The 26,823-nt window shown below is 40.0% G+C and overlaps 1 protein-coding gene across 15 annotated transcripts in view; it reads right to left on the bottom strand.

Moving 5' to 3' along the window:
• NCOR1 (nuclear receptor corepressor 1) overlaps positions 1-26,823 on the bottom strand; it is a 218,119-nt gene that overhangs the window by 153,983 nt on the left and 37,313 nt on the right. For all 15 annotated transcript variants that reach the window (XM_060203136.1, XM_060203140.1, XM_060203137.1 and 12 more), the window contains exons 3-5: positions 22,023-22,159; positions 18,027-18,219; positions 9,043-9,225 (exon numbers count right to left, since the gene is read on the bottom strand). In XM_060203136.1, coding sequence (XP_060059119.1) covers positions 9,043-9,225; positions 18,027-18,219; positions 22,023-22,159 — 513 coding nt within the window. The remainder of the gene's footprint in view (positions 1-9,042; positions 9,226-18,026; positions 18,220-22,022; positions 22,160-26,823) is intronic.

Here is a 26,823-nt window from a genome sequence, read left to right as displayed (position 1 = left end):
TCTATCAAATAAATAAAGATACCAAGAAAGAGAGAGAGAAGGAGGAGGAGGAGGAGAAGGAGAATAAAGAGGAGAAGAAGAAGAAGGAGGAGGAGGAGGAGGAGGAGAAGGAGGAGAAGAAGGAGAAGGAGGAGAAGGAGAAGGAGAAGGAGAAGGAGAAGGAGAAGGAGAAGGAGAAGGAGAAGGAGAAGGAGAAGAAGAAGAAGAAGAAGAAGAAGAAGAAGAAGAAGAAGGAAGGGAAGGGGAAGGGGAAGGGGAAGGAGTAGGAGTAGGAGTAGGAGAAGGAGGAGAAGGAGAAGGAGAAGGAGGAGAAGGAGAAGAAGGAGAAGAAGAAGAGGAAGAGGAAGAAGAATTAGAAAGAAATCACATCTCTTTTTCTCTAAAAAAAAAAATATATATATATATATATATGGGGCCAGGTGGTGGCGCACCTGTTTGAGTGCACATGTCGCAATGCGCAAGGACCTGGGTTCAAGCCCCCAGCCCCCACCTGCAGGGAGAAAGCTTTGCAAGTGGTGAAGCAGTATTGCAGGTGTCTCTCTGTCTCTCTCCCTTTCTGTCACTCCCTTTCCTCTCAATTTCTGGCTATCTCTATCCAATAAGTAGATAAAGATAATTAAAAAAAAATAATTATATATATGAACAATGTCTGTTCTGGTGGAAGGAAAGAAGGGGAAAAAGGGAGAGAAGGAAAAGATAGCAATAGCATAAAAATTGAAAAAGAAATAATGTGGGGGCCGGGAGGTGGCGCACCTGGTTGAGCACACATGCTACAGTGCACAAGGACCCAGGTTCAAGCCCCTGATCCCCATCTTCAGGGGGAAAACTTTGCGAGTGCTGAAGCAGGTCTGCAGGTGTATCTCCTGTCTCTCTCCCCTCTCTATCTACCCCAAATCCCTCTCTATTTCTGGCTGTCTAGCCAATAAATAAATAAAAATAATTTAAAATTTTTTAAAAAAGAAATTATGTGTCCCATAATATTCAAGAAGATAGGTAAGTGACTTGTTAGTTTTAGACTTGGAATTAAATGAACTGTTAACATTTCTGGAGAAATACTAAAAAATTAAGAAGGAAATCATAAAATCTAAATTAGTCAGGTGAAAATGGAATAAGACAAAAATAAAACAAATACACCCCTAAGTTCAGCATTAAAGGGAATTGGGCAGGTTCGAGCCCCCAGCTCCCCACCTGCAAGTGGGGGGTGCCTCGCAAGCAGTAAGCAGGTCTGCAGGTGTCTATCTTTCTCTCTTCCTCTCTATCTTCCCCATCTCTCTCAATTTCTCTCTGTCCTATCCAATAATAACAGCTAATAACAACCACAACAAGGGCAACAAAACGGGAAAAATGGCCTCCAGGAGCAGTGGACTCATAGTGCAGGCACCAAGCCCAAGCAATAACCCTGGAGGCAAATAAGTAAATAAAATTTTTTTAAAAGATCAGCATTAAAAAATACAAAACAAAAAGAATCCAGAAAATGAATTAGTTAAACATAATTGAAATGGGGCATGGAGAAAGCTTTACAAGCGGTATAGCAGGGGCTGCTGGTATCTCTCTCCATCTCCCCCTCCTCTCTCAATTCCTATCTGACTTATCAAAAGAAAAAACTTGCTGGTAGCAGTGGATTCATCATGCAGGCACCAAGCCCCAGCAATAATCCTGGTAACAATAAAAAACTAAAAATAGGGAGTCGGGAAGTAGCGCAGTGGGCTAAGCGCAGGTGGTGCAAAGTGCAAGGACCAGTGTAAGGATGCTGGTTCAAGCCCCTGATTCCCCACCTGCAGGGGAGTCACTCCACAGGCGATGAAACAGGTCTGCAGGTGTCGTCTTTCCCCCTCTGTCTTCCCCTCCTCTCTCCATCTCTCTCTATCCTATCCAACAAGGACGACATCAATAACAACAGCAATAGTAACTACAACAAAAAAACAATAAGGACAACAAAAGGGAATAAATAAATATTTTTAAAAACTATAAATAAATAAATAAAATTAAAATATTGGGTTGGGGAGATATTTCAGAATTAGAGCACAGAACTTGTACGTCTGATATCCAGTGTTCAATACCTAGCAACACTATATGCCAGACTTGAGCAGTACCCAAGTCTGTCTCTCATAAAAATAAAAAAAAATATTTTGCAGTACAGTAAGTGATACAGTGGATAACACATTGGGCACTCAACCATGAGGTCTTGAGTTTGCTCTACAGCAGTGTATGTACTAGAGTGATGTTCTGGTTTTCTGTCTCTCCTTCAACCTCTTACTAATAAATAAAATAATGGGAGTCAGGCGGTAGTGTAGCAGGTTAAACGCAGGTGGCGCAAAGCACAAGGACCAGTATAATGATCCCAGTTCGAGCCCCCGGCTCCCCACCTGCAGGGAAGTCGCTTCACAGGCAGTGAAGCAGGTCTGCGGGTGTCTATCTTTCTCTCTCCCTCTCTGTCTTCCTCTCTCTCTGTCCTATCCAACAACGACGACATCAATAAAAACAACAACAATAACTACAACAATAAAACAAGAAGGGCAACAAAGGGAATAAATAAATATCTATTTATTTAATAAGTAAAATAGTTTTTACTATTTAAAAATTTTTAATGTTTATTATTTTTATTTATTGGATACAAACATCCAGAAATTGAGGGGGAGGTAGAGAGGAAGATGAGCAGAGACACCTGCAGCACTGTTTTATCATTTGTGAAACTTTTCCCCTACAGATTGTGACCAGGAGACCTGGATCCTTGAGCACTATAACATATGCATTAAACCAGGTAAACCACCACCCAGACACAATAAAATATTTGTAAAGAAAGATAAAGAATAATTTTTAAAGGGAGTTGGGCACAGGTGGCGCCAAGTGCAAGGACTGGTGGAAGGATCCCGGTTCGAGCTCCCGGCTCCCCACCTGCAGGGGAGTCACTTCACAGGTGGTGAAACAGGTGTCTGTCTTCCTCTCCCCCTCTGTCTTCCCCTCCTCTCTCCATTCTCTGTCCTATCCAACAACGACAACAACAATAATAACTACAACAACAATAAAACAATAAGGGCAACAAAAGGAAAAAAAAGTAATTTTTAAGAATAATAACTGAAATATAACCAATTATTAGAATCTGCATAGAAGAACTGAATTATTCTTTGGAAAGATTGGCTGTGAGGTGCTAGGCAATGGCGCACCTGATTAAGCACACACATTACAATGTGCATGGTTCCAGTTTTGGGGGCAAGGGGTAGCTAGCATATTGGTTATGCAAAAAAATTTTCATGCCTGAGGCTGCAAAGTCCCAGGTTCAATCCCCTGAACCACCATAAGCCACAGTTAAACAGTGATTCTGGTTAAAGAAAAAAAAAGTTCCAGGTTCAAACCCCTAGTCCCCACCTGCAGGGGGAAAGCTTCACAAATGTTAAAGCAGAACCACAGGTGTCTGTCTCTTCCCCTCTCAGTTTCTCGGTCTCTATACAATAATTAATAAAAGTAAATGTTAGCAAAAAATTAAGATAAAACAATCTCAATCTTTTATCCACTGTGCCACTTCCTAGACTAGCCACATAAATAAATCTTAATTAAAAAAAGTAGAGGAAGAAGGAGGAGGAGAAAGATGGGCTGTTAAACCAGATAAAATCAAACCCAGCAGCAGTCTGAGGGTAGCACAGTGGGTTAAGTGCAGGTGGAGCAAAGAACAAGGACCGAAATAAGGATACTGGTTCAAGCCCCCAGCTCCCCAACTGCAAGGGGGGGGTCCACAAGTGGTGAAGCAGGTCTGCAGGTGTCTATCTTTCTCTCCCTGTCTCTGTCTTCCCCTCCGCTCTCCATTTCTCTCTGTCCTATCCAACAACGATGACATCAATAACAATAACAATAAAACAAGGGCAACTAAAGGGAATTAATAAATAAATAAATATTTAGGGAGTCTGGCGATAGAGCAGCGGGTTAAGCACAGGTGGTGTTAGAAAAGAACGGTGTTAGGATCTTGGTTCGAGCCCCACCACCTCCCCACCTGCAGGAGAGTCACTTCACAAGTGGTGAAGCAGGTCAGCAGGTGTATATCTTTCTCTCTCCATTTCTCTCTGTCCTATCCAACTATAATGACATCAATAACAACAATAATAACTACAACAATAAAAAACAAGGGCAACAAAAGGGAACAAATAAATATTTAAAAAAATGTTAAAAAAAACTCAGCTACAGATCTAAACAAGTGATACATCTTAAACATAAGGGCACAGAAAGTAGAAAGGAGGAAAATGATAAAACTAGCCAGTACTAGACAAAAGAATGCTGATCTAATCACATCATTAACAGAAGATTTCAAGGGGCAGGGATACAGTTTACCAGGAAGAGCCTGCACCTTGGACTGAGCACAAGGCCTTGGATCGAAGTCCTGGCACCCTGTGAGAGCATCCAGGCACAGAGATAAGCTCCATGGATGGTAGAGCAGTGCTATGGTATGTTGTTCTCATCTACCTCCCTCTGTAAAGGATGAAAAATCTGGCTTGGAATGGTGGTACTGTGCATCCATAAAGCTCCAGTGTCTCCAGTGTCTAGGAAACAAAATAATTATAAACTTGGTTTGGGGGACTTTTTTTTTTTTTTTTTGTTATTGGCACCACAGTTATTGATGGGGTCCAGAGCCAGAACTAGGAATCCACCATTCTTGGTGGCCATTTTTTCCTCTTTTTTTTTTCCCCTTCTATTTTGTTTTCATAGGATAGAGAGAAATTAAGAGGGGCCAGGAAGACAAAGAGGGAAAAAGATAGACACCTGCTTCACTGCTCCTGAAGTGTCCCCTCTACAGGTGGGGGCAGGGCTTTACACAATGTAATATGTGTGCTTAGCCAAGGTTGTCCCCTGAATCCCAACTTTTTTATTCTTTTTATTTCCGATAGAGACAGATGAGGGAGAAATAACATAACACTGGATTTTCCCCTAGTGCATGACTCAAACTCTGGTCAAGTAAATGGCAGAGCACATGCCTTATCAGATGAGCTATTCCTTCATTTTCACCAACTATAAGCTTGCACACAACTAAAATAAGACCTTTAAATACAAAGGATCTAAACTGAGGCTGAGGATGTAGCACAATGGCAGGAGTGCTTTGCATACGTAAGCACTGGTATATACACATACACTTAAGAACTTTTAGAAAAATGGACAAATCTGGAGGCCAGGTAGTGGTGTAAGTGCATGTATTACCATGAACAAGGACCCAGGTTCAAATTTAAATTCACAATGGCATGGTACAGTTGCAGATAAAACTAAGGCTTGGCGAGGGTAGATAGCATAATGGCTATGCAAACAAACTCTCATGCCTGAGGCTCCAAAGTCCCAGGTTCAAGCCCCCACACCATCATAAGCCATGGCTGAACAGTGTTCTAGTTAAAAATAAAATAATTAAAAATAACTGAGGCTTCACACAGATAACATGTAAAAGCAAAAAATAACACTCATTTTTCTGTAAGAATGACCAGAGTCTTTATGAGCACAGATATTATACCAGGCCAGAATTCAAAATTAAAAAGTTTCAAATGGCTCGGAGTTAGAGACCACATTCTCTGGCCACAATGAAATTAGAAATCAAATAACCAAAAATACTAAAAAAATAAAATCATAGGGGTTGAGTGGTGCCTCACCCAGTTGAGTGCTGATGTATAAGGCCCTAGGTTCCAGCCCCCAGTTCACACCTGCAAGGAGCTTCACAAGTAGTGAAGCAGGTGTGCAGGTGTCTCTCTTTTCTTCTCTCTCTCTCTCTCTCTCTTTTTTTTTTTTTTTTTTTTGGTCTCTAGGGTTATCCCTGGGGCTTCGTGTCAACATTACAAATCCACTGCTCCTAGCGGCCGATTTTTCCATTGTGTTGGATAAGACAGAGAGAAGTTGAGAGGGGAGGGAGGGAGAGAGATAAGACACCTACAGACCTGCTTCACCACTTGTGAAGCAATCCCCCCTTGCATGTGGGAAGCTGGGGGGCTTGAAATCAGATCCTTGAGCATGTCCTTGCACTTTGTACTATGTGCACTTAACTGGATGCACCATCACCCAGCCCCCATGTCTCTCTTTCTCTCTCCCTGTCTTCCCCTTCCCTCTTGATTTCTGTCTCTATTCAATAAATAAATGAAATATTAAAGAAAAAAAAGAAACCATAGTATTTGTAATACTAACAAGTATTACAAATTGACATGTCTTGAATGAAGTTAAAACAGTGCACAGAAAGACAGAAAAGGGTAAGTTAGAGAATTAATGTGGTAAGAAGTTACATAAGTATGCCTCAGCAGGTAGGCACAAGCCTTACCATGCATCAGGCCCTTGGGTGTGATCCCTGACACAACATGGGGGCACCACAAGCAGAACCAAGTAAAATCCATGTGTGGTGAAGTGGTGCTTTGGTCTCTCAAAAAAGTATAGAAGAAAAAATAGCAAGGCTGGGGGAAGCTCCATGGATGCTTCCATAGGAAGCTCTCTCTGTATATATGTGATGTGTGTGCACATGTACGTGAAAGTCTGTGCGTGCGTGCACCCCGTGTGTTTTAAGTTGGCTCAGAATCTATTGAGTCACAAATCTGTGAGGTCCCAGCACTGCAAGAAATAAAAAGCTATGCCACAGAGGTGGCTTAGTGATACTGCTCATGTACAAGATCTTAACTACAACAATAAAACAAGGGCAACAAAAGGGAATAAATAAATAAATAATTTTTTTTAATTTTAAAAAAGATCTTAGGCTCACTCTCCAGCACATTAAAGCAAAAACAAAGAAGTTAATTAAAATAAAGAGGATACAGAAACTTGTAGAAAAGACACAACTGAAGTCCAAAGAGGGAAAAATAATCACCAGAAGAAATAAAACTTAATATTACTTTTAATGTGGCTCAGTAACTTAAGAAAACATCATAAAAATAAAACTCACTAAGCCCAGCTGATTTTACGAAGTTCTCTTGCTCATGACACAAATAACTGAGGGGGAAGAGAAACAAACAAACAAAAAAGGCACACATAATTATAACCCTACTCAAACAACTTCAGAAGTTAGAATTGTTATGTCATTAACATGATCTGTAACTAGCCAGAGAAAAACAGTACAAGAAAAGAAAGTCACAGGCTAATTGCTCTCACATTAAAAAAAAAAAAAAAAAAAAAAAGTCCTCAAATTAATATTGGTAAAAGTAAATTCAGTGACATAAAGAACAGCTTATAAAGAACATCATGACTAAGTGAGGTTAAATACACATGTGATATAATTAATTAATGTACTCCATAATATTAGTATATTAAAAGAGACAAACTGTATAACTGGCCAACTTATGCAGAAAAAAAATTTCATAAAATTCAGCATCTTCATGATTAAAACTCTTAGCAGAGAATACAATTTCCCAATCAGATGAAATCTATAAAAACTAACATGATTATCATCAGTAGTAAAAAGTAATATTTTAAAAGCAGAAAAGAGCTTGAATAATCACTTTTAAATGTATTTTTTTTAAAGAGTTATTTATGGGCCCAGTTAAGCACAGATATTAGAATGTGCAAGGACCCAGTTCAAGCCCCTGGTCCCCACTTGCAGGGGACAAGCTTCATGAGTGGTGAAGCTCTGTCTCTTTCCGTCTATATATCTTCCCCACCCTCTCAATTTCTGTCTCTATTCAATAATAAAAATAAAATAAAATGTTTAAGTTATTTATCTGGGGGGAGGAAACTAGAGCATCACTCTAGCATGTGACAGCAGGGATCAAACTCAGGACTCCATGCTTGCAAGTCAAACATTTTATCTACTATTCCACTCCCCAGGCAGCAAGAATGGCTACTTGTGAACCAGCAAAATAATTCCCCTGCATAGTTTGTTTGATTTGGCACACATACATCCCAAGTTTGAGTCAGTATTCCACTGTATTGGAAAAAGCTGTGGCACAGTGAAGTCTCTCTCTCTCTCCCTCTCTCCCCCCTCCCTCCCTCTTCCTCTCCCCCTCTCTCTCCCTTTTTCTCTCTTGTGTCTTTCTCACTACTGCTCTCTATCTGAACAAGTTAGCCTGGGTCAGTGAAGCCCTGGTGAAGACCAAAAATAAATAAGTAAATAAAAATAAAAAATTGTAAGAACCATCACTTTTAACATTATATCACATCTTCTCTTGCATCAGAGAATAAACTAGGTTAGGACTTACACATACCGCCAATGGAAATATAAAACAGTACTGTCATTTTAGCAAATTTTTATTACCTTGCAAAGATATTTCAGATCAGGAAAAGTCATCCCTCAGCACAAGCCCTAGAAAATCTCTTTACGGGGAGTCGGGCTGTAGCGCAGCGGGTTAAGCGCAGGTGGCGCAAAGCACAAGGACCGGCATAAGGATCCCGGTTCGAACCCCAGCTCCCCACCTGCAGGGGAGTCGCTTCACAAGCGGTGAAGCAGGTCTGCAGGTGTCTATCTTTCTCTCCTCCTCTCTGTCTTCCCCTCCTCTCTCCATTTCTCTCTGTCCTATCCAACAACGACGACAACAACAATAATAACTACAGCAATAAAACAAGGGCAACAAAAGGGAATAAATAAATAAAATAAAAAAACATTAAAAAAAAAAAAGAAAATCTCTTTACATACAGACCATAAACACAGCACCACTGTATGGAATAACAACAAACCAAGAGTTTATCAAGTGATATCCAAAAAAGAATGGATAGGGGGCCAGGCCATGGCTCACCAGTGAGGACCCATTCAATGATAGCAGTTCGAGCCTTGGCTCCCCACCTGCAAGGAGGTCATTTCACAAGTGGTGAAGCTGTTCTGCAGGTGTCTATCTTTCTCTCCTCCCCTCTGTCCAATCTTCCCCTCCTGTCTCAATTTCTCTGTCCTATCCAAAAAAAAAAAAAGAAAAAAATGGCCACAGAAGCAGTGGATTCATAATGCAGGCACTGAGCCCCAGCAATAACCATGGAAGTAATGGAGGGAAAAAAAAAGAAAGACAAGACTGGATCAACAAGTATGTTGCGCTATCTTCAATTAAACTACCAAAGGAGAAAATAAGGCAAGTCACAGAATATATAAGGTATGGGAAACATATATTTTAGGCTTACTTGTTTCTTTTTCAGTTTAAGGATCTGCTGTTCTACTTTAGCAATTTCTCGATCTACACGATCCATACTCTGTATTAACTCTTCTTTTGAAAGTTTTGAAGGTGAAGCATTTTGATCATCTCCACATGGCTGCCCAGAGATTGGAGAGGATGGAGCTTCATGTTTGCCTACAAATGCTGGATCCTGTAGAGAGAGAGAGAGAAAAAAAAAAAGACAATTAATTCATCACTAATAGTCAATGTTAACGATGAGTCTCTTATCTGAAAAGGTTACTTTTGAAAATAGCAGAGTATGCAGAGAGGGGCTGAGGAGACAGCACAGTGATTATGCAAAAGACTTCCCTGAGGCTCCGAGGTCCCGAATTCAATCCCTAGCACCATTATAAACCAGAGCTGAGCAGTGCTCTGGTCTTTCTCCCTGTGTCTTCCTGTATGTATGTATATATGTATGTATGTATCTCTCTCTTTCTTATTAAAATAAGCAAGTAGGTGGCGCTACAACGTGGGACCGGACCTGCGCAACTCCCAGATAAGTGAAGACTTTGCCTACCTATGCACTATGGTCTTCTCTTCTACTTATGAAGAGGTTTGCCAAAGCCTCTACTGTTTCATTATGAGACAGTTACTCTGTCTCTGGAACATTTTACTCTGGGCCACACTTCGGTTCCCTGACCGGGAACTTTGGTTTCTTATGACCGGGATCATAGAGCTTGGGAGATGCACGGAGATTTCTCCTTGGACTTTCTGGATTCCCTCTCCCATGTTTCCTGAGGAAAAGGACTACATTTTGCTCCGGGCCACAGTTTGGTTCTTTATGACCGTGATCGTAGACCTTGGGATATGCATGGGGATTTCCCCTGGGACTTTCTGGACTTCTTTTCGAATGTTTCCCATGGAGAAGGACTACTCTAGTTTGAGGAGCATTCTCCAGTACCCTGGCAGTTCCCAAGTATGGAGACACGTGGTTAGTTCTACTCTCCTGATTGGATTCTTTCTTCGATGGGAAGACACTTTTAAAAATGGGTGCCTGAAGCAATCCAGCAGGAACAGTCAGAAGCACCCTAAATGGAATTTCGAGGAGCTTTTTGGACTAGGACGCCCTCCGGGGACTCTTAATCCTACATGGTGAGATCTTGATAATCTGGTTCAAGTTGCGTTTCATAAGAGAATGATTTGAATGACTGAATTTTTGTTTGACATTGACTTAAAAAAAAATGCTGGACACAGTCATGATTTCTAGAGACATCCAGAAACAATCCAAAAAATTGTTTTTTCCCTCCTTTGATTTCTCTTTTATGTCTTGACATGAATCTGAAACGTTTAATCCTGAAAACTGTATGAGTTATGGGTGGGGCAGATAGTGCAATGATTATGTTAATTATTCTCATGCCTGAGGCTTTTAACCGTGGTTCTTCTGTTTACCTTTCCACATTTTATTGAGTTTAAACTGTTTAAACAACCTTAAAATCATACTACTAGAAAGGACTTCCAATTATAATGGAGTTATCAATTATAGTAAACTTCTAATCTGCTACAAGTTTTTTTTTGACAAGTAAGTGAATTTCAGCTGTCAAGTCTTCACATGAAAAAGCATCTACTCAAATGGAATTCCCGGAAATCCATTTGGACCCCTGTTCTCTGACATCGCCCACAAGATGGAATGACTACAACACACCCCAGGAAACCAATGAGGTGACCTGGCACGACCTGAAGAAACAGATTCACAGACTCCAAAGATCACTCTCTACAGAAAAGCAGAATTCTGGTGGCCGACATTCCCCATCGAGACAGACGTGCAGCATTTCATCCTCTGGCATTTTCTTCTGTGGTCAGCTACTTTGGACTGACACCTCCATCAGACTTACTGGTACACGCTGCTGTGTTTCTCAAAGACTAACTTCAGCCAATTGCCTTGAGACTTTATAGACCATGTCCCCTCGCCTGCAGGCTCTGTCCCAGAGGCAGAAAACTCCCCCTCCTTATTAGGTTATGCCCACAGAGACATGAAGCGCCCCAAGAGGCAAGAGATGCCCACAGAGGCAGGAAATACCTTGCCCTTTGAGGCAAGAAAAGCTCCCCTTGGCATCACACTGGTTATTGCTGCTCGCCTATTTTGTTTTCCATGTTTTATGCCAGTTCTTTTGAAAATGCCTGTACGATATAGGTTTCTGTTCACCCCACAATCCTGATACTATGGCAAATAGTTAAAAAGAAAGGGGGAGATGTTGGATAGTATGCCAGCTCCCCCTGGCTTCTGCTTAACCATATGCCTATATAGGGATAGATTTAATCCCATTCAAAGCTTTGGTCTATTTACATAAATCACTTTTACATTTACATAAAGCACTCCAGGGCATTGGTGGTTCAGTGATAGGATTCTCGCCTGCTCTGCCCCCTCCTTGTCACACTCTGATTTTCACCAGTCACTTTTCTCTCCACCCTCTCTATGTCACATCCTGTTTCCACCCTACTTGGCAAGTATATATAAAGACAGCATTGTGAGTTTTACAGTACTTGAGTTTAGCTTAGCTTGGTATAGATTGTGCTGCGTCCTGCATGAATAAAGAGATACTGCCTACAGCTCAACCATGAGTCCCTGGTCTTCTGATACCCGCCCATGAAGCCAGCCCCATGAAAACAACATAACCCATTGAAAACAACAAGTAGGAGCCACATGGCAGTGCACCTGGTTGACTACACATTATGATGTGTAAGATCCCAGGTTCAAGCCCTGGTCCCCACCTGCGAGGGAAAGTTTTGCAAGTGGTGAAGTAGTACTGTAGGTGTCTCTGTCTCCATAACTCTCTATCACCCCATTCCCTCTCGATTTCAGGCTTTCTTTATTAAATAAATGTATGTAATTTAAAAACAACTTAAAATATTATATAAAAAGTAAAATAAAGGGAGGAAGGTGGTAGCGCAGCAGGTTAAGTGCAGGTGGCGCAAAGCACAAAGACTGGCCTAAGGATGCTGGTTTGAGCCCTGGCTCCCCAGCTGCAGGGGGGGTTGCTTCACAAGCGATGAAACAGGTCTGCAGGGGTCTTTCTCTCTCCTTCTTTGTCTTCCCCTACTCTCTCCATTTCTTTCTGTCCTATCCAACAACGACGACAACAATAATAACTATAACAATGAAAAACAACAAGGGCAACAAAAGGGAATAAATAAAAAAATTAATATTTTTAAAAAGTTTAAAAAAATTTTTTAAAAGTAAAGTAAAATAAGCAAATAAAGCATTTGTAAAAAGCAGAGTGTATATGTTCTTTTCCTCTATGGTAACAGTTGTTCTACACACAATCTCTACTGAATTTAAAGTATATATATTTTTAGAATTATTTACTTATTAATGAAAGGAAAAGAGGAGATAATAGAAGCAGAGAAAGAACCAGAGCATCCTCTTAAACATGCAATACTGAGGATGAACGTATCAACTCAAGTTTGGTAACAGTAATATTTTATTCACTGAGTCAACTCCCAAGCCACTATGTTGATGTGTCTATTTTAATAGCCCTGACATATCAATCACTATCTTGAAGATCCTAAAAGGTATACAGAGGGAGTTGGGCAGTAGCGTGGCGGGATAAGTACAGGTGGCACAAAGCACAAGGACCGGTGTAAGGATCCCGGTTTGAGCCCCTGGCTCCCCACCTGCAGGGGAGTTGCTTCACAAGTGGTGAAGCAGGTCTGCAGGTGTCTATCTTTATCTTCCCCTCTGTCTTTCCTCCTCTCTCCATTTCTCTCTGTCCTATCCAACAACAACGGCATCAATAACAACAATAACTACAATTTAATAACTACAACAAGGACAAAAAAAGGGAATTTTAAAAAAAGCTATACAGAAAGGGACTTCTGGGGAAGTACTAGTCTTGACAAAGAAATATATCAATTTAACAGTCCTTATAATAATTCATTAAAAGATCTGGACTTGTAATCTAGGAAGCAGTGTAAACTCTCAGGTAAATAACGGCTATGATATAGCCAAAACTAACTATCAAGGCTTCAGGTGTCCTGGAAAATAGCTAGAGCAGCAAGTTCAGAGACTTGCATGCCTAAGGATCCCAGCTTGATCTCCAGTGCCACATGTGTGGACCTGGTGCTACGGCTTCTCTCTTAAGTTTCTGCAGTAGAAAAGGAAGGTATATATACAGGTCTACGGGCAAATGGCAGTTGCTAAAGTCATTTTTTTTTTTTTGTAAATTAGTTTTTCAAGAGTTTTCAAATTTGCCAAGATCAAATACCCAAGTACAGATATCAAAGAAATGACCCAGGAACCTTTTTTCTTTTTGCTACTACCTCCAGCTCTACTTTCGTAAAGGGCACTTGTCAAGTCAAATCATGTCATTCCACTTCAAATCAGCAGAGTTGTAGAATGAAAAATCCCTCTACAAAAAATCTGCTACCCCATCAACATGCATGCACATTCTGCTGTCTGAAGTGAAGATGCAAGCAATAATGTAAAGCAGATGAATTTGAAACTACCAGTTTTCCTTAGAGTATATGAAACCTGAAATAAGCTTGGTCCTAAAGTTTTAAATAGGGGCTGGATGGTGGTGCACCTGGTTGAGCACACATGTTACAATGCATAAGGACCCACGTTCGAACTCCCAGTCCCCACCTAAAGGAAAAAAGCTTTGCGAGTAGTGAAGCAGGGTTGCAGGTGTCTGTCTCTCTCCCTCTATCACCCCTTCCCTCTTGATTTCTGGCTGTCTCTAGACAATAAATAAAGACAAAAAAATTTTTTTTCTAGTTCATTTACACAGTCATTTACACACCAAAGACTGAATGGGATTTAAAGGAAATATATGTTTTTTTATTTCCTTTATTGGAGAATTAATGTTTTATAGTTGACAGTAATTTTTTTTTTTAAACTGTGAACACGTTATTTATTTTTTTTAAAAGTACCAAGTGGAAAATTTTTTTAAACAGTAAACATGTGGTATCACAAGGACTCCCAGATGTATAACTGTCAGTAAGAAAAATTAACCCTATTTTTTTTCTTGGTCAATGCCAAGGCATCATTACTCTGGACTGACTGTTTCAGGCTGATATAGACACAGAGACAGAAAAACAGAAACAGAGAAGGAAAGATAACATAGCTTTAGAGCGTCACCCAGTGTGGGGGAGGGGGTGTCAGACTTCAACTATGCTCATGTACATGACAAAGTAGACCTCCTCCCAGGAAAACTATCTCATTGGCCCTAGTGCAGAGCAAGCTGAAAATATCCAACAAGACCCTGGTCTATGATTAATTTATATTAAGGAAGTAATAATGTACATACACACAAAAAAATCGGTATAAAGAACATGTCATAGCACTGTACTAAATAAACAGGTAGCCCAAATGCATGACAAATTACCATATTTCTACAAAGAATATTAAGTACTAAAAATACAGCTATAGACTTATTTACACAAAAAGCTCATAAAATATTTAAGCAAAAATAATTTTTATTGTTGTAGTTATTGTTGTTATTATTGATGTTGTCATTGTTAGATAGGATAGAGAGAAATGGAGAGAGGAGGGGAAGACAGAGAGGGAGAGAGAAAGATAGACACCTGCAGACCTGATTCAACACCTGTGAAGCAACTCCCCTGCAGGTGGGGAGCCAGGGGCTAGAACCAGGATCCTTACGCCAGTCCTTGCGATTCGTGCCACTTGCTCTACAGCCCAACTCCTTGCAAAAATAAATTTAAGGGCCTGGACAGTGATGTTCCAGATAGAGTACATGTTACAATGTGCTGGGGGGAGGGGTGATCAGGGGTTGACTTCATGTATAAAGCAGTACTGCAGGTGTCTCTATCTCTCTCGTCTCTCTCCCTTCCCTCTCAATTTCTCCCTCTATCCAAAATAAATGAATTTCATAATACATAAACAAATTAAAAATAAATTTAAACAGAATGTACAAAGCTAATACATTAAAATATACACAGAAATTACAACAAAAAGTTATCAATGATTTTTAACTGGTAAGATTGTAGATAGCTTATCTAGTTCTTCTATAACAATATACCTTGACTTGACAATATTTTAAAAATTAATGAATGTTGATTCTTTTTTCCCATTTTTTTATCTGTGATTAATCATGAGCTACTATATTTTTATGATTACCATGCATAGTTCCACACCACACAACCACCAAAGTTCTATATCCCCACCCTCCTATCTCCCTGTTGACTCTTTTAATTCTAAATTGTGATTTACCACTGAGAGGAGAAACACGACTAGAGAGAAGAAGTCAAAGATTTTATGCCAACTACCTAGAGCATTCAATTTTTCTTTGTAAATTTATTCTATTTTGGTCCAGGAGGTGGTGCAGTGGATAAACCACTGGACTCTGAAGCATGAGGTCCTGAGTTCAATCCCTGGCAGCACATGTCTCAAAGTGATGTCTGGTTCTTTCTCCTCCTTTCTCATTAATAAATAAAAATAAAAATAAATGAATGAATTTATTATATTTATTTCATGAGACAGAAACAGTGAGGAGAGAGGCCAGAGCAACTCTATGGCACATGTGATGCCAGGGATCAATCTTGGGAAGTAATGCTTGCAAGTCCATATATCTCCCACTACGCTACCTTTTGTACATCTATTTTCTTGACTATAAAATGGGAACAGCTACTGGCTCTATGGCTGACCTGGTCAAAGCACCTGTGTAGTAATAAATGGGACTAGGTTGTGCTTTGAACCAACACGTCACTTTTCCCCCTTATGTCTGCATGATTCCACTACACCTAGCAGATTTTTTTTTTTTTTTTTTGCCTCCAGGGTTATTGCTTGGGCTCGGTGCCTGTACTACTAATCCATTGCTCCTGGAGGCCATTTTTCCCCCCTTTGTTGCACTTGTTGCTGTTGGATAAGACAGAGAGAAATCAAGAGAGGTGGGGAGATACAGAGAAGAGAAAGACAGACACCTGCAGACCTGTTTCACCACCCGTGAAGTGACCCCCCCCCCCGCCCCCGGCAGGTGGGGAGCCAGGGGCTTGAACTGGGATCTTTACGCCAGTCCTGGCACTTCGCACCATGGGTGCTTAGCCCGCTGTCCTACCGCCCAACCCCCTCCTAGCAGATTTTTATTTTAAATAGAGACAGGAGAGTCAGAGAGAGACAGAGAGAAAAAGAGAGGTATTATCGCACTGTTCCACTGTTCATGCACTAGAGTTGCCTCCATTCCCTAGCACTTGCATGTGGTGCCTAGACTTCAACCTGAACTGCATGCATGGGAAAGCAGGCACCCTACCTGGAAGCTATCTTTCTGGACCACGTGATAAAATTTACCAAGTGATAAAATTTCTTTTCTCTGCATTTTGCATGTTTCCTACAGTAATTATATAAATGATCTGGAAACTGTAAAAAGCTTGAAGAAATCATGTTAAGTGGGGCAGGTAGTGGCGCACCTGGTTGAGCTCACACATTGCAGTGGCAAGGACCTGGGTTCAAGTCCCTGGTCCCCACCTGCAGGGGGAAAGCTTTGCAAGTGGTGAAGTAGTGTTGCAGGTGTCTCTCTGCCTCTCTTTTTCTATCACCTCATTCTCTCTTGATTTCTGGCTGTTTCTATCAAACAAAATAAATATAATAAAAAATTAAAAAATAGAATAAAATAAATAAGAAATCATGTTAAGTGAAATAAGTCAGAAACAGAAGGATAAATATGGGATGATCTCACTCTCAGGCAGAAGTTGGAAAACAAAATCAGAAGAGAAAACACAAGCAGAACTTGGACTGGAGTTGGTGTACTGCACCAAAGTAAAAGACTCTGGGGGGGGGGGGGGAGTACAGGTCCAAAAAGGATGGCAGAAGACCTAGTGGGGGTTGTATTGTTATGTAGAAAAATAAGAAATGTGATACATGTATAAACTATTGTATTTATTATCAAATATAAAATATTAATCACCCAATAAAGAAATTAAAAAAAACAGTAAAATCTTTTTTAAAGAAGGTCTTACAATGTAGTAAGTTAACCAATGACAGCTAGATATAAAGGACCTGTTTCAAATTCAACTTAAAATTAATAAATTGATAGTCATACATCTAAGCACATTCAATAACCCACCAAGCCAGTACAAAATGCTTAGGGATTATTTGATAGCAATTTTATTTTCTCCAGAACACTGCTCAGCTGTGGCTTATGTTGGTGCTGAGGATTGAGCCTGGAACCTTTAGTGACTCAGCACTGAAGGCTCTTTACATAACCATTATGTTATATTCCTAGACCATTTGATAGCAACTTTTCATTACAACAGTCCTCAGATCATTCCACTTACCAAAACATAAAAAGTATTGACTTAAATGTCTAGAGCACTGAGTGTGTGTTTTATAAGTTCATATAACTAAGGTTAGAAGTTAGGCACTTACCAGGTAGGATGCACACATTGGCAAGTGTGAGGACCTGAGTTTAAGACACAGTTCCCACCTGCAGAGGGCAAACTTCTCATGCAGTGGAGTAGTGCTGCAGGTGTCTCTCCTCTCTGTCTCACTCCCTGTCTCTCCATCCGCTATCAAAATTTAAATGGCTGCCAGAAATAGTAGAGTCATACAGGCAACTAGCCCTAGCCATCACAGTGATGGGGAAAAACAAAAGTATTTGCTTAACCATAGTACTAATCTTTGCAGACTAGCATAATTAAACTTTCATATATATATTTGTTTGTTGCCCTTGTTTTTTATTTTATTATTGTTGTTACTGATGTCGTCATTGTTGGATAGGACAGAGAGAATGGAGAGAGGAGGGGAAGATAAGAAAGCAAGAGAGGGGAAGAGAAAGATAGAAAGACCTGCAGATCTGCTTCACCACCTGTGAAGCAACTCCCCTGCAGGTGGGGAGCCGGTCGCTCCAACTGGGATCCTTATGCTGGTCCTTGCTCTTTGCACCACATGCGCTTAGCCCGCTGCGCTACCACCCAACTTCCTGAACTTTCTTTTAAGTACTGTCCCTGAATATGACGAAACACTACAGACCAACCCCACAGAGTTAGAGAATAAATATTTACCTTCTTAGCATCTACAGAAGACCTCAACCCTTCTGGCAGTGTGTGCACTAGTGGTAAGACTGCAGCACTGACACGCTGAAAGTGGGAATCAGAAACCTGCTCCAAACGTGGTCTCTTGGATTCCAGGGAATCATGATCCACTGAGGATGGGCCTGGGTGAAACTGTTCATATCCAGTTCTTCTTTCTTGAGGCCTAAAGCATACAAAGGAAATAAACACTTGAGATTTTTTTCAAGTGAGATACAACTCCCTGCTAACATCCCTGGTTGGACTTCAAAATAAAGGGAAAGGCTATGCTTACCTTCAAAATGAGCCCCTACTTCCTCTTCCACTAACTCAGAAGAATATACCCCTCACTATATAAAGTACAGTTAAACTTTTGACTTAAGCAGTAAAAGTTTCTTTGAGGTAGGCAAGGATATAGTGGTAAAAGCATCTGGATTCAAGCCCTCGGCTTCCCATCTGCAGTGGGGGTCTCCTTGCAAGCAGTGAAGCAGGTCTGTAGGTGTCTATCTTTCTCACCACCTGTCTTCCCCTCCTCTTTCGATTTCTCTCTGTCCTATCCAACAACAAATCTTAAAAAAAAAAAAATCCCGGTTCTCCATCTGCAGGGGGGTCACTTCATGAGCAGTGAAGCAAGTCTGCAGGTGTCTATATTCCCCCTCTGCCTTCCGCTCAACTCTCGATTTCTCTCTGTCCTATCCACAATAGCAAAGGCAACAAAAAAGGCCTCCAGGAGCAGTGGATTCGTAGTGCAGGCACCAAGCCCCAGCGATAACCTTGGAGGCAAAAAAACAACTATTTTTGTACATTTGCTAGATAGTGGGGAGAAAGTAGTTTGAAATTCTCTCCACAAACTTCACTAATAAATCTGATTTTATAGTAATTTAAAATATGGCATAATAGGGTGGGGAAAACAGCAGAATACAAAAAACCTCCAAGACCCCCTGAGACCCCATTTTCAGTCACAGAGCTGAGTAGTGCTTTGTTTAAAAATAAATTTTAAAAAATTTTTAAATAAACATTTAAAAGAGAAAAATAACTCCAAACATTTTATAATCTTAAAATGTAAGCAATAAATATATGGGAGTCCGGTGGTAGCGCAGCAGGTTAAGCGCACGTGGCGTGAAGGCCAGGGACTAGCATAAGGATCCCGGTTCGAGTCCCCCGCTCCCCACCTACAGGGAAGTCTCACAGGTGTTGACGCAGGTCTGCAGGTGTCAATCTTTCTCTCCCCCTCTGTCTTCCCCTCCTCTCTCCATTTTCTGTCCTATCCAATGACGACATCAGTAACAACAATAATAACTACAACAATAAAACAACAAGGACAACAAAAGGGAATAAATAAATAAATAAATAAATAGAATTTCTTTTAAAAAACAATAACTAGGGAGTCGGGCGGTAGAGCCAGCAGGTTAAGCACACGTGGTGCGAAGGGTAAGGACCGGCATAAGGATCCCGGTTCAATCCCCGTGCTCCCATCTTACAGAGAAGTCGCTTCACAGGAGGTGAAGCAGGTCTGCATGTGTCTATCTTTCTCTCCCCCTCTCTTGTCTTCCCCTCCTCTCTCCATTTCTCTGTCCTATCCAACAACAACAACATCAATAACAACAATAATAAAAAAATAAGGTCAACAAAATGGAAAATAAATATTAAAAAACTTTATATAAAACATAAATATATTTTATGATAGGAAATGGAGTTATTTGCAAAATTGATAAAACAAAGGCAAAAGGACAATATAGTTATATTCTGAGAACTAAATACTACAGTACATTAAGAGTGGTATAAAAGACAGCAGAAATGCTAGGGAGCAGGGTGGTAGCACAGTGGGTTAGGCGCATATGGTGCTAAGTGAAAGGACCAGCGTAAGGATTCAGGGCTTCACAAGCAGTGAAGCAGGTCTGCAGGTGTCTATCTTTGTCTCCCCATCTCTCTTGACTTCTCTGTCCTATCTATCAACAATGGCAGCAATAACAACAATAATAACAACAATAAACAACAATGGCAACAAAAGGGAAAAATTGCCTCCAGGAGCAGTGGATTCCTGAACCCTATCGATAACCTGGAGGCAAAAAAAAAAAAGACAGCAGAAATGCTATAGACTGAGCTGGGAAAATAACATAATGGTTATATACAATATTTTCATGCCTGAGACTAGTTCTAGATTCAAACCCCAGCACCACCATAAACCATAGCTGAGCTGTACTCTCCTCTCTCTCTCCCCCCCTCACTATCTTTCTCTCTGCATATTTCTCATTAAAAATTAATGGAAGGAAGGAGGAGAGGGAGGGAGGAAATAAGAAAGAGAAATGTTAAGGATACTGAAGGAAATAACTGACTAACACATACAGGACCAACACCACTTCATCAAATATTTACTTTCCTTAGAGGACAATGCTATTATTATTCTCATTTCTATAGACTACAAAACTAAGGTGTAAAGAGTCTCAACCAGTAATTCTGCAGTTTTTGCTACAAATGAGAATAACCTGGGAAACTCTAGACATGAACAAATACCTGGGATAATCCCAGAGACTGATTTAATTACTCTGATGAAACTTGAACAACAAAATTTAAAATGTGCTCGGTGTTCTAATATGCCGACTAAAGAGAGAACAACTGTTCTAATAAATGAAATTCCATAAGTTCAACCTACACTTGATTGATTTTTCTTTTTAAAAAATTTATTATTATTATCTTTATTTATTTACTGGGTAGTAGTAGCCAGAAATTGAGAGGGATGGAGGTGACAGAGAGTGTGAGAGACAGAGAGACACCTGCAGCCCTACTTCACCACTTGTGAAGCTTTCCTCCTGCAGGTGGGGACTGGGGGCTTGAACCTGGGTCCTTGTGCATTGTAACATGTGCACTCAACCAAGTGAACCACCAACTAGCTGGCCCTGATTTTTTTTATTCTGTATAAACATCATTATCTATTCTATACCATTAGTATCTATCCTACAACTGAGGTTTTGTTTTGTTTTGGTTTTGATATGCGATCAAAGTCATATAGCTGGTGGGCAGGGCATTCAAACCTAGCACAACCTGACTTTCTGTTATATAACATTAACTACCAACTTTAGGAACAAATACTATGGGTTTGTTATAGCATAATGGTTATGCAAAATGACTCATGCCTGAAGCTTCAAAGTCCCAGATTCAATCCACAGTACCACCATAAGCCAGAGCTGAACATTTCTCCAGCAAAAAAAAAAAAGAGAGAGAGAGAGAGAAAGAGAGAGAGTAGAGGAGTTTGGTCTCCAACAGATTGGATTCAAGTTGTAGTTCAACCACAGATATGTTAAGTGAGATAAGTCAGAAACAAAAAGGATGAACATGGGATGATCTCACTTATAGGCAGAAGTTGAAAAACAAGATCAAAAGGGAAAACTCTAAGCAGAACATGGACTGGAGCTGGTGTATTACACCAAAGTAAAAGACTCTGGGGTTGAGGGGGCGGGGTTCAGGTCCTGGAACAGAGGCAGAGGAGAACCTAGTGGGGGTTAGGCTGTTATGTGGAAATGTTATACATGTACAAACTATTGTAGTTTACTGTTGACTGTAAACCATCAATCCCCCAATAAAGAATTTTTTTTAAAAAATGGTCTTAGGATGGGTGTGGGAGGAGTTGGAGTGGATGCATGTATCTCACATGAAAATAAGTAAATCATTTTTAAAATGTGAACTATAGAACTAGGGAGATTTGCAATTGCAGCACATGAGACTCACAAGACTGAGGTCCCAGGTTCAATCGTGGGCACCAAGATATGCTGGAGTTTAGCAGTGCTCTGGTCTTTCCTGCTCACTCACTCTTTCTTTTTCTGTTTTGTTAGATCATTAAAATATATGAATCATTAAGAAATGCAAACTATAAATGAACAGTCACAGTTGAAGATCACAAAATTAGTGAAATCAGAAAATAATGATGTGCAGATGAAGTATACACACTTCTTGAGTATAGCCCTAACTTGAAATATGAAAGCAGTCCATCACCTGTCAGGGGCTGGGTGAAATTCTGAAAGCAAAGAAGGTCGCCTGCGAAGCTGCTGCTGTTGCTGTTGCTGCTGCAAAAGCTGTGATGCCTGACTGACTTCCAAATGAGAAGATCGATAGTCAGGGACTGCAAACTCCTAACAAGAAAAAAATACAAGTTAATTATTAATCAAAAAGTGAAAAGCATCAGGAAAACTTACCAAGGCTAAAAGCACAAAGGCAGTTATGGATTATGAAGTGAGAAAAAAACGAATAATGAAAATTGCAATTTTTCAGGGTGGCAGGAGGTTAAGCACTCACATTATAGTGTGAAAGGACCCATGTTCAAGTCCCGTTAGTATCTACCCTGCAGTCTCCACTTGCAGGGGGAAAGCTTCAAGAGTACTGAAGTAGGTTTGTAAGTGTCTCTCTATATCTCTCCCTTTATTTACAGAGAGAAACTGAGAGGGGTGAGGGAGATAGGGGAGGAAAGAGACACTGTAGTGTGTACGCTTAACCAGATGCACCACTGCCTGGCCCTTCTCTCTCCCTATCTCCTTTCTCAATTTCTCTCTCTATTCAGCAATAATTTTTTTTTAATTTTGTAATCCTTCAATGATGGAATTCTTCCCCATAAACCTAAGACAATCAAAATTTTCATTTTTTTATTAAAGATTTTACTTATTTATTAATGAGAAACATAGGAGGAGAGAGAAAGAGCCAGACATCACTCCGGGTGTGCTGCCAGGGACTGAACTCAGGACCTCATGCTTGAGAGTCCAATGCTCCATCCACTGCATCAACTCCTGGACCACAACATTTTCATTTTTTTCAAAAGAATTCAAAATGAAATTTTATGTTGGAGCTATACTTGATGCATCCTTCTATTAAGTGAAATTCTGTGCCCACCTATATGTGATACATTTTTTTTTTATAAAAAGATCATTACCATCTCTACAACACTGGTATCTAGCCTACATCTAAGTTTTTTCTTTAGTTTCTTCACCACATAACACAACTTTCATTAACAATCTGAACAGATTAGCTATTACTGAAACTGGCCGTTTCTAAACTTAAATTGAGGCAAATCCTTAATGCTATAACACTGCTGTGAGAAAAATTCTATTTGGGGGTGGGGTAGATAGCATAATAGTTATGCAAAGAGACTCATGCTTGAGGGTCCAAAGTCCCAGGTTAATACTCCGTACAACCATAAGCCAGAGCTGAGCAGTGCTCTGGGGAAAAAAAGAGAGAAAGAAAGAAATTAGATTTAATAGACACAGAATATCTAATTTTTAAATTAGTTGCCTCTAAATGATACAAATATTCCCTTAAAATACCACTTTCTTGTGAAGGGAACAATAATCATATTATTTTTTAAGTTGAGTCATCAATTAGAAGGCTATTTAAATCATGGACTAAAATGGTACTTTCATTTTCCCCCTCTTGTCCACATCCATCCTCATCCACACACACGTCTGGGGACTACTACTGTATCCATAGGCATGCTTTTGTTATCTTACTTATTTTTATGTGTTTTATTTATTTTTTTTAATATTTATTTATTTATTTTTCCTTTTGTTGCCCCTGTTGTTTTTTATTGTTGTTGCAGTTATTACTGCTGTTGTTGATGTTGTCATTGTTGGGTAGGACAGAGAGAAATGGAGAGATGGGGAAGACAGAGAGAGGGAGAGAAAGCAGACCTGCTTTACTGCTTGTGAAGCAACTCCCCTGCAGGTAGGGAGCCAGAGGCTTGAACCAAGATCCTTATGTCGGTCCTTGTGTGTTTTTTTTTTTTTTTTTGGTTTTTTGTTTTTAAACCAAATCACTGCCCAGTTCATGGCAGTGGAGAAACTAGGGACTTCAGAGACTCAGGCATGAAAGTCTTTTGTATAACCATTATGCTATCTCTCCCACCCTTGTCTTTTTAGATCCTGTATAAAAGAGACACAGACCAAACTGTATTTTTCTTTCTCTGGCTCATGTCACTTAGTATGACTTACTTCACTGAGCAAAATATCCTCAGAGTTCATCAATGCTGTCACAAATGGTGAAGTTTTGTTTTTTTATGACTGAATGATATCCCTGTGCATATCACAGTTTGCTTATTCACTGATCCATGAACACTTAGGCTGTTCCCATATCCTGACAAGTAATAATGCTGCAATCCACATGGAGACGCATGTATCCTTTTGAGTCAGTGTTTTATTTTCTTTGGATAAATAATCAGAAGTGGAATTGCTGGATTATATAACAGTCCTATTTTTAACTATTTTTCCAGGAACTTCCATACTGTTTTCCATATCTGCACCAACTTACATTCCTGTTAACCGTGTAAAAGGGTTCCCTTTTATCCACATTTTTGTTAACAATGATTAATTTCTAACAGGTGTCAGCTGAAAGTTCACTATGGTTTTAATTTGCATTTCCCTAATGATGTTAAACATCTTTTCATGTACCTGATGCTTGTCTGTATGTCTTTGGAAAAATCTCTAATCAGACTCTTTCCTTTTCTTAATGAATATGTATGTTTTATTTGTTTATTTATTTATTTATTTATTTATGATAAAGACAGAAATAAGTTGAGGGGATGAGGAAGAGGGACCTGCAGCACTGTTTCACTGCTTGTGAAGCTTCCCCCCTGGAGGTGGAGGCTGGAGAGCTTAAACATAGGGCTTTGCACAGTGTAATGTATGCTCTCTACCAGTGCACTACCATCTGGCCCCTCTCTACCCTTTTTTTAAATTGGACTATTTGATTTTCCACTACTGATTTTTTTTTTTTTGCCTCCAGGGTTATTACTGAGGCTTGGTGCCAGCACTACGAATTCACTACTCCCGGAGGCCATTTTCCCCATTTTACTGGATAGGACAAAGAGAAATTGAGAGAGGAGGGGAAGGTAGAAAGGGGTAGAGAAAGACAAGCACCTGCAGACCTACTTCTCCGCTTACAAAGTGACACACACACACACACACACACACACACACACACCCCACAGGTGGAGAACCGGGGACTAGAACCGGAATCCTTGCACAGGTCTTTATGCATGGTACTATGTGGGCTTAACCTGGTGCACTACTGCCCGGCCCCCTACACTACTGAATTTTTTACTACTGACTTGCACTTTGGATATTAAACCCTTACTAGATATATATATAATTCATTCTTCTGAAAACATTACAATAATCCCTATTGTATTGGGTTGTCAGAAAAGTCATTTTTCTTTGCAAAAATGCATCATTACTTTTCTGACAACCAAATATATTTTTCATATATTATTGCGAATTCATGTGTTCATTATGAAATACCAAAAGTATGCCTATATTAAACTCAAAATGGGTAAGCTCAAAGGGTCACAGGTGTGATTTAACTAAATTCATGTATATTCAGAAATGATGAAACAGAAGCTAAGGAATCAACCTTCAGCTTAAAAGTAACAAACAGGCAGCCTGGAAGCTGGTACAGCAAATAAAATGTTGAACTTTCAAGCATAAGGTCCTGAGTTTGAGTGATGCTCTGGTTCCCTCTCATTCCTAAATATACATAATAACAAACAGAACACTGTAAGTAGTGGAGTGGTTCTCTGCTCACTCTGTCTTCCACAGGCAATGTTTTAAAAAATAATAAACATTTTCCATCATTCTTGCTGTGTGTTTTTATAGTTGTACTCCTACTTTTCTTTTTTTTTTAAGTTTATTAAAACTTTTTTCCTTTTGTTGTCCTTGTTTTAGTTATTGTTGTTACTGTTGTTGTTACTGCTGTCATTGTTGTTGGACAGGACAGAGAGAAATTGAGAGAGATGGGGAAGACAGAGAAAGAGAGACAAAGACACCTGCAGACCTGCTTCACCGCCTGTGAAAGAAGCGAACCCCCTGCAGGTGAGGAGCCGGGTGCTTGAACCGGGATCCTGATGCCGGTCCTTGCACTTCGTGTCATGTGCACTTAACCCGCTGCACCACCGCCCAGCTGCCATACTCCTACTTTTCTTTGGTTGGCTTCTTTGATGAAAGCTTCTTTTCAAAAGAAATTCCTTAATTTTACCATTCACAAACAGACAGGACACAGTTAACAAGAGACCCAGCAACCCCACTCTTGGGTACATATACAAGGTAAAGTAAGGGCTGGGGAGACAGCATAATGGTAATGCAAAAAGTCTTTCATATCTGAGGCACCAGAGGTCCCACGTTCAATCCCCAGCACCAACATAAGCCAGAGCTGAGCAGTGCTCTGGTAAAAAAAAAAAATAATAATAATAATAATAAAATTTAGGTACTCATATAGAAAATTAATAAACAAATTGTCAAAGCAGAATTATTGACAACAACCAAAGTATAGAAACACTCCAAATGGTCACCTACTCATGAATGGATAAAAAGAACTGTATGGCAGGGCAGGGGGGGACAGCACAATAATTATTCAAAAAGACTTTTATGTCTGAGGTTCTGGTGTCTCTGGCTTAATCCGTAACACCAGAACTGTGTTAATGATCTGGAGAGACAAAAAGAAACCTGTATTGTATGTGTGGTGTGGTGTGGTGTGGTGTGGTGTGGTGTGGTGTGGTACGGTATTCAGTTAAAAAAAATGGTGGGGGTAGATAGCATAATGGTTATGCAAATAAGACTCTCATGCTTGAGGTTCCAAAGTCCCAGGTTCAATCCCCCACACCACCATGAACCTGAGCTGAACAGTGCTCTGGCTTAAAAAAAAAAAAAAAAAAAAAATGAATAAAGTACTAATACTACTACAACACAGGCAACCCTAGAAAATGATGACCAACTCATATATTATATGATCCCACTTATAAGACATGTTTGGGGCAGTG

This window comes from Erinaceus europaeus, chromosome 12 (assembly GCF_950295315.1).
Source record: "Erinaceus europaeus chromosome 12, mEriEur2.1, whole genome shotgun sequence".
NCBI lineage: Eukaryota > Metazoa > Chordata > Mammalia > Eulipotyphla > Erinaceidae > Erinaceus > Erinaceus europaeus.
The sequence above is the reverse complement of the archived record's forward strand: the minus strand, read 5'-3'. Positions and strand labels throughout refer to the sequence as shown.